At 37.8% G+C, this 14848-nt stretch overlaps 2 protein-coding genes across 2 annotated transcripts; both read left to right on the forward strand.

Annotated features, from left to right (window-relative positions):
* Window positions 1–4823: 4823 nt before the first annotated feature.
* On the forward strand, window positions 4824–10624 carry LOC110800414 (aspartyl protease family protein 1). The gene is made up of 10 exons (XM_022005716.2): window positions 4824–5424; window positions 6631–6766; window positions 7901–8133; window positions 8584–8808; window positions 8904–9042; window positions 9126–9199; window positions 9306–9405; window positions 9479–9536; window positions 9649–9720; window positions 10152–10624. Exons 1-10 carry the CDS (start codon window positions 5072–5074, stop codon window positions 10364–10366), a joined length of 1605 nt encoding a protein of 534 aa, XP_021861408.1. The 5' UTR covers window positions 4824–5071; the 3' UTR covers window positions 10367–10624.
* Window positions 10625–11522: 898 nt separating this feature from the next.
* Window positions 11523–13633, forward strand: LOC110795448 (protein FAR1-RELATED SEQUENCE 5-like). The gene is made up of 2 exons (XM_056839621.1): window positions 11523–11531; window positions 12371–13633. The coding sequence occupies exons 1-2, from the start codon at window positions 11523–11525 to the stop codon at window positions 13631–13633; spliced, it is 1272 nt and encodes a 423-aa protein (XP_056695599.1).
* Window positions 13634–14848: the final 1215 nt, after the last annotated feature.

Here is a 14848-nt window from a genome sequence, read left to right on the forward strand (position 1 = left end):
TCTTCTTTTGCCCCTCAGACTCATGGACCATTTTCTGGGCTTGCTCTTGCAGCTTACCAGATTTTGCTTTTTCTTTTTCTTCTCTTTCCGCCCTATGGTCGAGTAGGTAACCCTTGAGGTACCCTCGTCGGATGAGGTCTTCAATGTTATCCTTCAACGAGTTACACTCCTCAGTGGTATGGCCGAAGTCATCGTGGAATTCACACCACTTGTTCTTGTTGCGGTGGCGGGGGTTTGATCTGAGCTTGTCTGGAAGCTTCCACTTTTCATCGTCCTTGTGGAGGTTGAAGATTTCTCTCCGGGGTGTGGTGAGTGGGGTGTAGTTGGTGTACTTGGGTTGAAATTCACCCTTCTTCCCCTCTCTCTTGGGACTCGCTTCTCTCGCACCCACCTTCTCTTTCCCCTTTCTTGAGTTGCCCTCGGGCTTACTCTGATTTGTTCTGTTATCTTTCGGATCCGAGGAACCTCTTAGCCTTGCTGCTGCTTTGTTGAACTCTTCGGTTTCGATGAACGCATCTGCCATTTGGAGCACGTCCGCTATTTTGGAGGGGTTTTTCATTGTCAGTTTGTCTCGGAATTTCCCCTCCCATAACGCGTGCTTCAAGGCGAAGATTGCTACATCTGGCTGCAGGTTCGGAATGTTGGTGGATTCCTTCATGAATCTAGCCATGAAGTTTCGCAGGCTCTCGTCTCTTTCTTGCTGTATAGAGGTTAGCTCGGCAGTGGTTCGTTCTGGGCGATTGTTGCTCACGAACTGTACACAAAACCTCTTCTTCAGCTTCTTCCAACTTTTGATCGATCCCTTCGGCAGCGATCTGAACCATTCTCCAGCAACTCTTGTCAGCGTGGTTGGGAAGTATTTGCACCAGCAGGCTTCGGAGTAGGGACTCAGAAACATCTGCTGTTCGTAAGAGATGACATGATCCCTCGGATCTGTGATTCCGCTGTACGTCAGGTGCGCTGGTAGTCTCACCTTGGGAATCGTCTCCATGACAATATCATCCGAGAATGGGGAAGATGTTGGAGTCATGATTTTCTTTCCTAGCCTCGCCCTGATACCTTCGCTTCTCGCGTTTCCTCTAAGGGACTGCTCGGGGGCGTGTAGGGGGCTAGGAGTTCGGTCACTTCTCCTTCTCGACTGGCCACTGCCCTCGGGTTGTCTACTGGATCCATAGGGGCTACCCAGCCTGTCGTGAACCGAAGGTCGCAGTCTGCTATGGACCGAGCTTCGGATCCGAGTGGGATCACTTGCTCCACTTTGGAGAGCTTGCGGTGTTGGAGATGGTGTTGCGAACCACTCTTGTTGCTGTGCAGCTCTCTGCTGCGTATCCCACGTGCTCTCTCTCCACCTTGTCATTAGGTGTGTTCCTGACATTGTGGAGAGATCTTGCTCGGGTCTCACATTGTCCTCGTCGGTCGAGGGCATGTTCAGCAATATCTGTCGCCTGGCTCTCCTCGCCTCTCGCCGTGCTGCTGCCTGGGCATGTTCCTTCTCGTTGAAGAGGAAGTTCTGCATGATGGTCATGGCCGCGGCGAGCTCTTCTCGAGAGGGGAGTGGTCTGCTAGTCGTGGCGGTTGCCCTTGTTGGCTGCGACCTCGCCACTGAGTGCAGCTGCTCACCTCCATCGGATTCCGAATCCGTTTGGACAAGGACATCTCCCAACTGGTTGTTATTGTTGGGCACTTCCATTTTTTACGTGGAAATGTAGTGTTTTTTTTTTTTGCAGCTTTCAAGTGTTCTTCCCCACAGACGGCGCCAAATTGTTCCGGTGTTGAAGCGGGTGGAACAATGGGCTTCGAATGAAGGCCCTTTTGTGTGTGTTGAAGATCTCGCTAGCTCGAATGTGTTGTGTCCAAATCAACCTGCACAATAAACAAGTTACTAGCCTCGGGGGTGTTTCCGAGGAAAGCCCCTCCGATGCCTAAGTAAGAACGATGCTCGGATTCTAGAGAGAGAAGTTCTCTAGAAGAGTGGTCTTAAGGCGTGAAATGGACGTACCTTGGTATGTGAGCCATGACGGCTTATTTATAGTGTTCGTGCAATGATTGCCCTTAGGTCATTTATTGCAAGTGGGCCTTGGGCCTTGATTGGTGGCTGAATAGCCTTTTGGACTGTAGTGCTTGTGGGTTTGATGTTGCTATATTGAGCCCTTGGGCTTTGAACTTAGTGGCCCAATTGATGATCAATTGGGAGCCCAAACAGTTTTTAATCGATTCAAGAGTCCTTGGCTTCGCTTCAAGAATTGCCCACTTTTTAAAATCCATATTTTATTTAAATTTTAGGAAAAATTACTTTAAATAATCCAACCTTTCGACGATTTTCTGTTAATAATCCGACCTTTGGATTATTATCTAATAATCTAACCTTTGCACCCCATTAACTTTCATTGCACCTAACAAGTCACCAACCCGGTATAGCAGGTCACCTATATACGTGTCATGCAACCATTTGTTATTTTTATATTAGAAAATAATTAATATATTTTTTTTTCCCCTTTACCTTCTTCCTTTTTCTAGTTTTTTTCTTTCTTCTTTTCTTTACCCTTCCTCCTTGTTTAGTCGCGGCCTCCACCAGAACTCTAACCCTTAACCAAATCCATTATAAAAACCATTTTTTTCATTTTTAATATTATTTCTTTGAATTACATTAAAAAAAAAAAAACTTCCTCATCTCCTATATCCACCACCGCAACTCCTCCTCTTCCGCTTCATCATCATTCCTTCTTTATTCTTCTTGTCAATCACCAACAAGTTATGCCTCTTCAACTAGTGAAATTTCTATTGATTTTTTTTTTATGATTAGTAAAAAAATTAATGAAGGATTACTCAAATAACTAAAGAGAATTTCAATTGAAATTTTAGTATGAGGAAACGGATTTGTAGATCTTGATGAGGGTGTGGTTATATATCTGCTAGATTTTGCCGCCCCACTTTGTAGATGGTTTTGATGGTGGTGACAGAGCTAGGGACATTCCGAGGTGAGGGGTATTAGCAGTGGTGGTTGATTTTGGGTGTTAGTGATTGTTTGTTGGTGGTGAAGAATAGACGGTGGGGAGGAGAGGTGAAGGAGAAAGATGGTTGGTTTAATTGGTTGGGTAGTGGTTGTGGTGGTGGTGCGGTACAGACAATAAAAGGATGGAGAGAAATTTTTTGTTACATAAAGGTAAAATTAATTTTAAGAAATATAAATAAAATAATTCCATCAAAAAGGAAAAAAAATACAGCAATCAGTTTTGAGGAAGGATGGGTTCTTTTTAGAATAAATAAAAATAAATAAATAAAGGTGATGACTTGTTGTGCCGGTTGCAAGTGGTTTAGGTGCAATAAAAATTAATAGGGTATAAAGGTTAGATTATTAGATAATAATCAAAAGGTTGGATTATTAACGGAAAATGGTCAAAAGGTTAGATTATTTAAAGTAATTTTTCCTAAATTTTAAATGCGATTACATTAGTCATAAGTCTCGTAACTCGATCGGTTACTTCAACTCAAAGAAAAACATTAATTTGTTAATACTACATTCCTTGACTAATTTATTAGTAATAACTTACTTTTTGCAAGTTTGATTAGTGTCATTAGTGATAACCATTTCAAGTAAAACAATGAAGCTTCATTGGACGACTTGAATAGTTGAATGTGTCAAGGTCGACTCCACCACAAGCACTTTGTAGAGAGTTTACTATTCATCTCGGCTGACTGACCAGTGACCACACCCCTCTATTCTACGCGGAAGTCGAGCTCTCACCCTTTTTCTTTTTACCACATAAAGTATATACATCGTATAATCCAATATATTTCTGTTTAATTAAGGATCTCATCTGTTCGACTTATTATGACTTATTTCAGATAAAGTAAGATCAGATAAGTTTAGTTAATTTCAGATAAGTTTATATAAGTTCAATTAATTTTAGATAAGTTTAGTTATGTTCATATAAGTGAAGAAAAAATAAAAAAATTCAAACATTTTCACACACAAATAAATTTATTTAAGACAAAATAAGTTTTTTCAGATAAAATAAGTTAAAATAAGTTCAGATAATATAAGTTCAGACAAAAAAAAGTCGAATAGAACGGAGTCTAAAAATATTGTTAAATTTTATTATAGATCTTCTCTTAGGATATCACCTCTAAAACATATTGTTGAATTTCAGAGAAATATGAAATGAGTCTGGACAACCAAAGAAAGAAGAGTAGAATTCAATACACTTATAAGCCGAATGGAGGTTCCACACTGAAACCAATTGACAACAGTGATAGTGACTCCACAAGTTTATAAGATGATATTTTCTCTCATGTTTCTTCAACGTGGGACAGCTCACCATGTGAATAACATTGAGTTTTAACACATATTGCACTACATTTTAAACATAACATAGTCTCATCTGAATAACTTTCGTTGCCATTACTTCTCACTGCTTGGATCACTAGTCAGTAGTTACCGATCAGTGCGTACCATCAATGTAAAAAAAGCAACAATCTCTACCATATTTAAGTTCAAAACAAAGAAGTTTAAATTTTTTGGATGTTATTAAATTCATGAACCAAATTCATTAACTTATTAAAAATACATTAACTAAATTTATTAACCAAATGAGATTATTTGATGGAAAGACGAGGGTGAGGTGGGGGGTAATTGGATGAGAGAGGAAGTTATTATAGGGAGGTATCTGAGTAATTATATACGGCGAGTGAGTAATAATAGAGCGGCGATTAATGCTTAAATTTAAAAAAAATGACTAAATCCGTAAATTACACGACCTTAATTCTTCACACGTCATTAAAAAAGTTGCCTAAATAATACGTTCTCCTCCTCCATATTCAAAGGGAAGTGGATTGTGTAAGGTGGCTTGTTTTTGGGTATAGATGTCCCACCACTCTTGACTATAATTAAGCACCAATTCACCAAACCTTGTAAAGTTGTAAGTCTCTCACCTCTTTCTCTCTCTCTCCTCTCCAACATATATTCACAATACACCAAGAATCACACAGAATTATAGAATCCTTCTTCCTCCCTCACTCCATTTTGTTGTCCTTTTTTTAAAAAAAATTAACCAAAACTTCAAAAGAAAAGATGAATATTAGTCCTACAATTAAACCAAGATTATTATCCCAGTACAATAATATCCTAAACTACACACGTGTCCTTCTCCTATTTGTTCTCTTTTTGAGCTGGGTTTCCCGGCCCACTTACGCTTACAAAACATTCGGGTTCGAACTCCACCACAGATTCTCTGATCCAGTTAACCGGATTCTCGACGCCGGAGATAACTTACCGGATAAGGGGACTACCGGTTACTTCGCCGCCTTAGCTCACCGTGATCTTGCCGTTCATGGCCGCCGACTTTCATCCTCCTCCGGCGATTCTCACACTCCTCTTACCTTCTCCTCCGGCAACACTACTTATCGCATCAGCTTCTTTGGATTGTACGCTCTCTCTTTCTCTCTCCTCAATTTTTTTTTAGCTCAGTTTGTCAATTATTTTGAGTTGAATATAGTTGCTTAATATAATTGCTATTTTCGAAATTAAATTGATTCAATTCGCTTAAGTACTCCGTAATTTATATTCCGAACTTCGCATTTGTTGTTTTTCAGTTTTACCAAAACAATTTTTTCTCCAAACAAACGTCTTTTTAGTTTCTTTTTAATGCAAAGCTTGGCCCGTTATCTTAATTTACACTCAAAATGTCTTAGTATTGAAGAGGGCAAATTAGACATTGTACGAAGTATATTTGGCTATTTGCTAACATTTTTTGGGTATTTTCTACCTTACACCCACATTTTTTGATTTCTACGTTGTATAAATGCCTTTTAAATTGTCCATATTGTGCCCTATAGTTGTACAAGTGAATCAACTTTATTACCAACCTTAGTTAATTTCTTTTTTTACAGTTGTACAATGTTAATTAACAAATCTTATACGTTAACAACAAACAAAATGTTGATTATAATGTAAAAAAATCATAGTTTCTCAAAAAAGTGACGGGAATTTTAACATTCAGTTAACCAAGATGATAAAGTTGATTATATTTTACAGTACAAGGGTGCAACGTGGATGATTTCAAACGCACGGGTACTAACTTAGAAATCAAATAAACATTGGATATAATTCAATGATGTTGACGAAATTCGATTCTATGTCCTAGCCTCTTAGGCACCATCCTAATTCGATTCTTTGTTAGTTGACGTTGTATCCCGTACATAGTTGTTTTAACATGCTTGTGTTGCACTTTAAAGAAAGTAGGTATTTATGTTAATTATTCTCATGCTTTTCACTTTTTTTTTATTATAAGTAGTAGTACAATTTTGTGTGGCATGTGGAAGATGGAAGAAGTGAAAGAGTGTAATGTTGCGAAATTGCGGGAAATTTTGTAGAATGATAAAAGCAAAAAGAAAAAAGAAAAAAGAAAAAAGAAAAAAGAAAAAAGAAAAAAGAAAAAAAAAAGGTGGATTGTTATAGTGAACTTTTCATAAACGCTTTTTTTGAGCATAGGATGCTCTTAATTCTAAATCAAATTAAGGAAAAAGTGTTCTTCTTTACAAGTACTACTGAATGTTTTATTTTTGTTTTGGAAAGTGGAGGGAATTTTGACTTTTTTTAATTACTCCTACTAATTGAGATGTATTTTGCAGCTTGCATTATGCAAATGTGACGATAGGGACACCGGGATCATCGTTTCTGGTGGCGTTAGACACTGGAAGTGACCTGTTTTGGTTACCTTGTGACTGTATCAAGTGTGTCAAGGGAGTCAAAATTAACTCTGATGAGGTATTATTTAATTTGTTATCCTATAATGCTATGCTTTAGGGAAATTGTTCGCGGTATAATCATATCATTATTATCATACTTTAATGCTAACTTGGACTCTTTTTAATACAAAGTACTCCTTATATGATTGAATTATATTACTCCTTAGTATCTCATATCTTAAAATATAGCACAAAGGACTGTAGTTTTAGTACTTTAGTTTAATGATTTACTTTTCTATAGCCATTTTACATCAAAAATAATTGAAAAGTAATTTGCTTTAAAGTCTTGATATGATATGGCACGTCAACATTGACTTGTATGGCAGTAGAATACGCGGAGTTTCCATCTAAGGTAAACATTAATTTAGTCCATATATGGGAAATGAAAAAGGAATGAATATGCCAATCTACTGCATGGTTTACTAGTTGAGTCATGAGTGGTTGAGATATCCCTTTCGGTAGTTCAACAAGCTTATCATCTGCCATCTTTGTTTGTTGAGCTTTCTTTTGTGTGTTTGTGGAGAAAGTAAAAATGCCACCCTAACAAAGAAGCCTGTAAGTTCAAAATTTATGGCATTCATTTGGGTATTTCTTCTTAGATGTTAGCTGCCACTGAATCTATTTCTTAGAGCCGTGAGACTGCATACTATATTGGTATGGGACTTGTGTTGGTATGTGACTTGGATAGTCGATCCTAAATTCTGAATCTATGTAGATTCAGAGTTGGACTAAAGTGTTTTCTGATATGAGTGTTAGATTTGGCTACCAATCAGCTCCGCTATTTTGATATAATATACAGTGACCACTAATCACATTTGAGTTTGGAAAAACAAGTTTAAATACATAGTTTTTCAAGTCTCCTTCGTCCCTACCCCCATATATTATGTCTCATGTATAATCAGTATGTTAGGATTCAATAACATCACCCAACCCTCAGAAGGTGTTTTATGCTAATTTGAAAATCTTAATGTAAAAGGAAAGAAAGACTCCATGGCAAAGAAATGACACGGAGTACTATAAACCTCAATTACAATTGACAATTTTTTGTTTTTGTTTTGCAATGGATTGATAAGGGGATGCCATTTTTCTTACAATTGTTACTAATAGACTAATAGCCTAATCAATCTTGACACATATTCTTTTGGTGTACCAGCTAGACTTCAGCATTTACAGCCTCAATACGTCGTCCTCGGGGACAAAAGTTCCTTGCAACAGTCCTCTGTGTGCACATAAAACAACATGTCCAGTTTCTCCCAGCATGTGTCCCTACAGAGTCATGTATCTCTCTTCTAACACATCTTCTTCTGGGTACTTAGTAGAGGATGTTTTGCATCTAACTGCCGATGATAATCCTTCTAAGCCTATTGGTGCAAAAATTCCTTTCGGGTAAGTCAACTTCGAATTGGTTGATCTATTGGTTGTTTTTCTTATTTATTGTACAATTGCTTTTGCAGTGAAGCATGCCTTTGTATTTGTATGTTTTGTGGGAATTACAACTAAGTTACATGATTTATCTATTGAGATTTGAGATACCTCATGAAGCTATGAGTGATCAATATTCTTAACTGCAGATAACTGAATTCCAGGTGGTTATAAAATCTGAAACAAGGAAAATATATAGCTTTTCAATCAGAATAGTCTTGTGCAGTTGAGTTTGCTTCATGGTTTTTCAATAGATCTGCAAATGAGAAAATTGTTATTCATCTTTTACTAGGTTCTTTTCTAATAAAACACATTTATTTAGGTTTTCTGAATTCTTAATGTGGTAACACAAAGTAAGCTTGTTTCTGTTTAAGAAGGCAAGTTTTAACATGAGTATGCTGAACTGATTTGCAGTTGCGGTAAAGTTGAGACTGGTTCATTTTTGGACGGTGGAGCTCCCAATGGTTTACTTGGGCTTGGTCTGGATACTATATCATTGCCTAGCATGTTATCTAGTCAGAAAATTGCTGCAAATTCTTTCTCCATGTGTTTTGGAGATGATGGGTTGGGGAGAATCACTTTTGGAGATAAAGGCAGCTCGGATCAAAGTGAAACACCTTTCAACCTTAGAAAGATAAAGTGAGTGATCACATTTTAATGGATTTCTTAGCTTTCACAATCTTTGATTCGATGAATGGTATTTTTTCTGACCTTTCCTTTTAACCTCTTACCAGTCCGCATTACAATGTTAGCATAACACAGATAAGCATGGGAAAGAAAGTCTCTCAGGTCGATGGTCTTTATGCAATTTTTGATACCGGGACTTCATTCACGTACCTAAATGACCCAGTTTATTCACTAATTGCTGAAAAAGTAAGTTCTTGAAAAACTTCAACTGATGTTACCAAGTAAGTTCCATATGAAATCCAGGTATTCAGAAGTCTCTTTCTGTGCAGTTTGATGCCCACATAAAAGATAAGAGAGACACATCTCAATCTGACATTCCTTTCGAGTACTGTTATGAGTTAAGGTGAGTATTTGTGACTTCTTTCAAACATCAAGCTACTACTTTTTCCCCCTTTTGTGTCTCTTTTTTACCTTTACAATTGAAGCATTCACCAAACTCAAACTTGCAGTTCAAGCCAAAGTGGCCCAAATACCCCTCCCATCAATCTGAAAATGGATGGTGGAGACCAATTCTCTGTTACTGATCCTACAGTGACGGTTTCAGTTATGGTAAATGTCTTCTCAATATGTTAAATCTTCTTCCGTTTGATGTTGTACTGAAAGATGTTATCTTAATCTTCAGACTGGAAACATTTACTGCTTGGGAATTGTCAAAAGTGAAGACGTAAATATCATTGGCCGTGAGTATATCTAATCATCTTTAAATTTCTCAGCTAGTTTACAACATGCCAGCATGACTATTGGGCTTGCTTTTAAAATCATTCATCTCACATTTTCTCTCTCGCTTTCCAGAGAACTTCATGACTGGCTATCGTGTAGTATTTGATCGTGAAAGAATGGTGTTGGGATGGAAGGCATCAAACTGTAAGTACCAAAGAAATACATCTTATTTGGTGGTATCGTACAGTAGTACAATTGCGAGTATACCCTTAGGGCATGTTTGGTATAAATTTAGGAAATGAAAAGGAAATAAATAAGAAGGGAAACAGTAATTTTAACTATTACCATAATACGTCGTTTGATATACCTTGAAAAAAGGAATCACTTGTAACAAATAGGGATTGAAGAGGGTAACAATTTTGTTACCATGGTTAGGAGAAGTAACAAATGGTGGTAATGGTTACCCTTAGGAAAGGGATTGTGTTACCACACCTCTTATACCGAACATTAGGTAATGAAAATAGTTAAATGATTCATTTCCATCACTTTAAAACACTATACAAAACATGCTTAGTAAGTTGGTAGTTGCTCTTGCATCTTAATTTTGTGGTTGACGAGATTTATTTATATTCCAGGTAGCGAAGCTCTGGAGTCAAGCATGCTTCCATTAAGTCCTGAGAGTCCCCATCAAGTTCCTCCAATATCTTCCATTGAACCTCAAGCCATACAACAAAATGGTTCTCATATAACCGGGGCATCATCAACTTCGAGACATAACTTCTCTCATTTTAATCTCTGGACAAGCACACTCGTGTTGTCCATCCTTCAAGTTTTATCAATTATTTGGTAAATTCATTTCCCATGAGATTTCCTGATAGTCTTAGATTATTACTGATTGGTTCATGCATTATATTTGGAAGGGGTAGATTACATCTAATTCGAGCCCGTCTGTCTTTTTCTAGCTGTAGTTTCAGTTTTGTTTAGCCTCTTAATTATTTTTGGTTGCGGCCTTTTTATAGCCTGGTATTGTGTATATATAGAGTATTTTAGCTACAGAAATAACATTGTATATCATAATATGTAATGTATTAATGTGCTATTTTTTGCACACCTATAGTATCAGATTATTATGTATTAATTTTAGGAAAATTTGGTAATATTAATCCAACTTTTGGCCAATTTTCTTTTATTAAGCCCACCTACGACATATTTTTTAATAATCCCACCTTTACTACCCAACGACTTTTATTGGGCCCAATACGTCATAAACCTATTGTAGGCGGTAATATGTCCCTACGTGGTAGTACTCTCTCTCGTTATATTCAGTCATCATCATCAATTCATCACCATCTCGATGACTTTTTCACCGATTACTGGTCACTTAAGCCTAATAAAAGTCGTTTGGTAGTAAAGGTGGGATTATTAAAAAATATGTCGTAGGTGGGATTAATAAAAGAAAACCGGCCAAAGGTTGGATTAATATTACCAAATTATCCTTAATTTTACTTTCCGTGTACCAGTAACTGTTATAGTTGTACTGGTTTACACCGGTATAAAGTATGAACAATCGATATGATAGTATATATGACTTTTAATTCCGAGTTCCTTTCTTTAGTGTATCGCTATTCGACGCCCGCCCACGCTAAAAACGTCCTACTATTCATAGTGAAAGTACAGAAATACCCTTATAAAAACTTACCCCTCCCTTTCATTTTTTTTACCCTTCTCACCTCACCTCACCTTTCCCTCACCTCTCTCTCAACCCCCCTTCCCCACCAACTGGCTGCCGGAATGACGCCGGAAAAATGAAATTCCGGCGAGTATTTTTTTACCCCTTTCATAGTCGCCGGAAAACTGAAATTCATACATGTTTCTTCATTATTCGCCGGAAAACTGAAACTCCGGAAAACGTTTGTTTCTTCATAATTCATGTGGGAGTTGCGGCGGTGTATATAGTCGTGGAATTTGTCTCGGAAAACCGGCTCCCGGAAAGCTCGTAAGCTTCAATGGAGGAGGTAAAAATGGTGTTTTTTTTTTGATTTTTTTTTTTTAAATCTTGGCGCACACCATTTGCATTGGTTCCATGGAACTGGCGCACGGAATTTGCACCAGTTCCATGAACCTGGCGCAAATTCTGTGCGCCAGGTCCATGGAATTGGTGCAAATTCCGTGCACCAGGTTCGTGGAACCAATGCAATGTTTGTGCGCCAGTTACATGTCCTTCATGCAATGTTTGTGCGCCAAAACTAAATCTGAAATTCAAATTTGTTTAAATAAAATTTTATTGTTTAATGTAAAGTTATTCGAATTAGTATTATAATTAGTTAATTTAATAATTATTTATTTAAGAAAATTATGTTAGTGATTTTAGAAATTTGTAGAAATTGAAATTATATAGTTATTTTAAAATTTATTTATTTTAGAATTTATGTTAGTTATTATGCGCAAAATTAATATTATAATTTATTAATTTAATTTTTATTTAGTTTAGAAAATTATGTTAGTTATTTTAGAATTTTTTATTTTAGAATTTATATATTTTAGAAATTATGTTAGTTATTATGCGCAAAGTTAGAATATAATATGATAATTAAATTTTTATTTAATTTAGAAAATTATTTTAGTGATTTTAGAAAGTATGTTAGTTATTACGCGCAAAGTAACATTATTTTAAAAATTATATGTTAATTTAATTGTTATTTAATTTAGAATTACATGTTCATTTAGGAAAATTTAGAAATTACATGTGTCATTATAATTGTTATTTTATTTGGAAATTATATTTTAATTTAATTTTTATGAATTTTAGAAATTATGTTAGTGATTTTACTTATTAAATTATGTTTTATTATAGGCCCCACTTCCGGATTATGGTGGCGACGGTGTTGATTATAGTTATCTATTTGCAACAAATGAAATATTCGATGGATTTGAAAACGCAGCGAATTGGGCAAAGCAAGTGGCTATCGGATCGGGGTTCATATTGATAAGTAGCTCGTACAAAACGACGCAAAAAGATGGTCGTAAGTACCGCTACTTGAAATGCGATCGGGGAAGGAGGGAAAACAATTGTAGGGATCCAAAGACCGCAAAACGACCAAACACAAAGAGTAAGGCATGTGGTTGTTGGTTTATGATTAAGTGTGAACAACAACGAGTAGAAGAAAATAATTGGGTTATTGAGTTGCTTCATGATCGTGGCACACATAATCACACATTGATTGTATATCCCGAGGGTCACCGTGGTGTTAGTGGTCTTAGTCAGGGTGCAAAGGAAGTTGTTCGCGAGATGAACGATGCACAAGCTAAGCCAAAAAATATTATGGTGGCCATTAAAAACAAGTTTCCAGATGAACATCCCAACATGAGGCACATTTACAACTTCAAAGAAAAGATGAGACAAGAAGGTTCAGAAGGAAGAAACGTTGCTGAGCAGATGTTGCATCTAGCCAAAGAGCACGACTACATAAACTGGGTCTCTTGCAGTGACCGTACGAGTAAAGTCATAAACCGCGCATTCTTAGCTCACCCTGCAATGGTGGAGGTATTACGCACATATCCACTGGTTATTGGTTTGGATTCGACGTACAAGACTAACAGATATGGATTTTCTTTCTTGGAGATTGTTGGTGTGACACCGACAAATCAGAATTTCCTAATCGGCTATGCATTTATGAAAGACGAGACTGCAGCGAGCTACCGTTGGGTGTTACAGAAGTTGAAGCTGCTCCTCGGGGAGGGTGTCATTCCCTCGGCAATATTGACGGACAAAGAGGGTGGTCTAATGAGACCTGTTGCCGAGGTTTTTCCAAATTCCAGACATTTGCTATGTACTTGGCATATCAACAACGACGTGGAGGCCCGCGTATCATTTTTGTGCAACAAGAACAAGGACGTTGGTCGAGCGTTCAAGAACGGAGTTTGGAAAAGAATCATGGAGGCGTCGACTGTGGAAGAATATGACCGTGCAGTTGCAAGCATGGAAGATCGCTATGTAAGATGGCAGAGCGTTATCGATTATGTGCACAACACATGGCTTACTGATCATAGGGAGAAGTTTGTTCTAGCTTGGACGAATGAGGTCCTTCACTTTGGCAACATAACTGTTAGGTTATGATACATATGACAATTCATAAATCATGCGGAAAAAACCATTAAGCCAGGAAAACATATTATTTACACATAATCATTTAGCATAGTTTAGATGCATACTCTTTGTTGCGTGCCTTCCCTAGCTGCGCCCGAACCGAACAAGAACAAGTCTTTAGGACTCCAAGTGTCGTCCCTCCGTAGATAGTCCACAGCACGTCCGGATCCGCCTTAAGATTGACCAACTAGAATCGCCCTTAAGGTACTCTGAATTTTCGGCACTTTATAGGCAATTGTGTGACTGAATTTTGCTCTCAAAAACTCACTTTGAATACTTGAATGCTCGATGTAAATATGTGACCCTAGGCACCTATTTATAGAGTTATGGAAAAGGATTTGGAATCCTATTAGGATACTAATTTATTTAATTATAATCCTACTAGGACTCTAATTAAATAAACTAAATCTTTTAGGATTAGATTTAATCATATGACAAATCCCGGTAGCTTTAGGATTCGAGTAGCACACAAACACACACGCACGCACAGCAGCCCACGAGGGGCGCCATGCGCGCGCGCAGCCCGCGAGCTCGCAGCCCACTGCCGCAAGCCCACACGCTGCCGTAGCCTTGGCGCGCGCTGGGCCTGCCTTGCGGTGGGCCTGGCGCAGCCTTGGCTGGTGCGTTTGTGGCGCGCTGGCTTGCTGGGCGATGGCCCGGCTTCGTGCTGGGCCTTCGTCTGGCAGGCCTCGTCCGATGCTAATTCGTACGATACGCTTCCGATTAATTTCCCGATTCCGGAATTCATTTCCGATACGAACAATATTCAACATTTCCGATTCCGGAATCAATTTCCGTTTCGAACAAATATTTAATATTTCCGTTTCCGGAATTATTTTCCGATTCCGATAATATTTCCGATTCTGACAATATTTCCGTTTCCGGCAATATTTCCGATTCCGGCAATATTTCCATTTCCGATAATATTTTCCGATACGTACCATGTTTCCGTTTCCGGCAACATCTACGACTTGGATAATATTTATATTTCCGATACGATCCATATTTCCGTTTCCGGAGTATTCATTTCTTGCCTGTGACGATCTCAGCTCCCACTGAAACCAAGATCCGTCGATTCCGAATATCCATAGATGGAGTATTTAATGTCATTAAATACTTGATCCGTTTACGTACTATTTGTGTGACCCTACGGGTTCAGTCAAGAGTAAGCTGTGGATTAATTTC

The sequence above is a fragment of the Spinacia oleracea genome, chromosome 3 (genome assembly GCF_020520425.1).
Source record: "Spinacia oleracea cultivar Varoflay chromosome 3, BTI_SOV_V1, whole genome shotgun sequence".
NCBI classification, from domain to species: domain Eukaryota; kingdom Viridiplantae; phylum Streptophyta; class Magnoliopsida; order Caryophyllales; family Amaranthaceae; genus Spinacia; species Spinacia oleracea.

Excerpts from the sequence above, each read along its gene's own strand:
- LOC110800414 (XM_022005716.2), top strand. The coding sequence starts at position 5,072 with ATGAATATTAGTCCTACAATTAAACCAAGATTATTATCCCAGTACAAT. Across the intron at positions 6,767-7,900 it reads TCAAAATTAACTCTGATGAG|CTAGACTTCAGCATTTACAG; the intron begins GTATTATTTAAT and ends TTGGTGTACCAG. Across the intron at positions 8,134-8,583 it reads GGTGCAAAAATTCCTTTCGG|TTGCGGTAAAGTTGAGACTG; the intron begins GTAAGTCAACTT and ends ACTGATTTGCAG.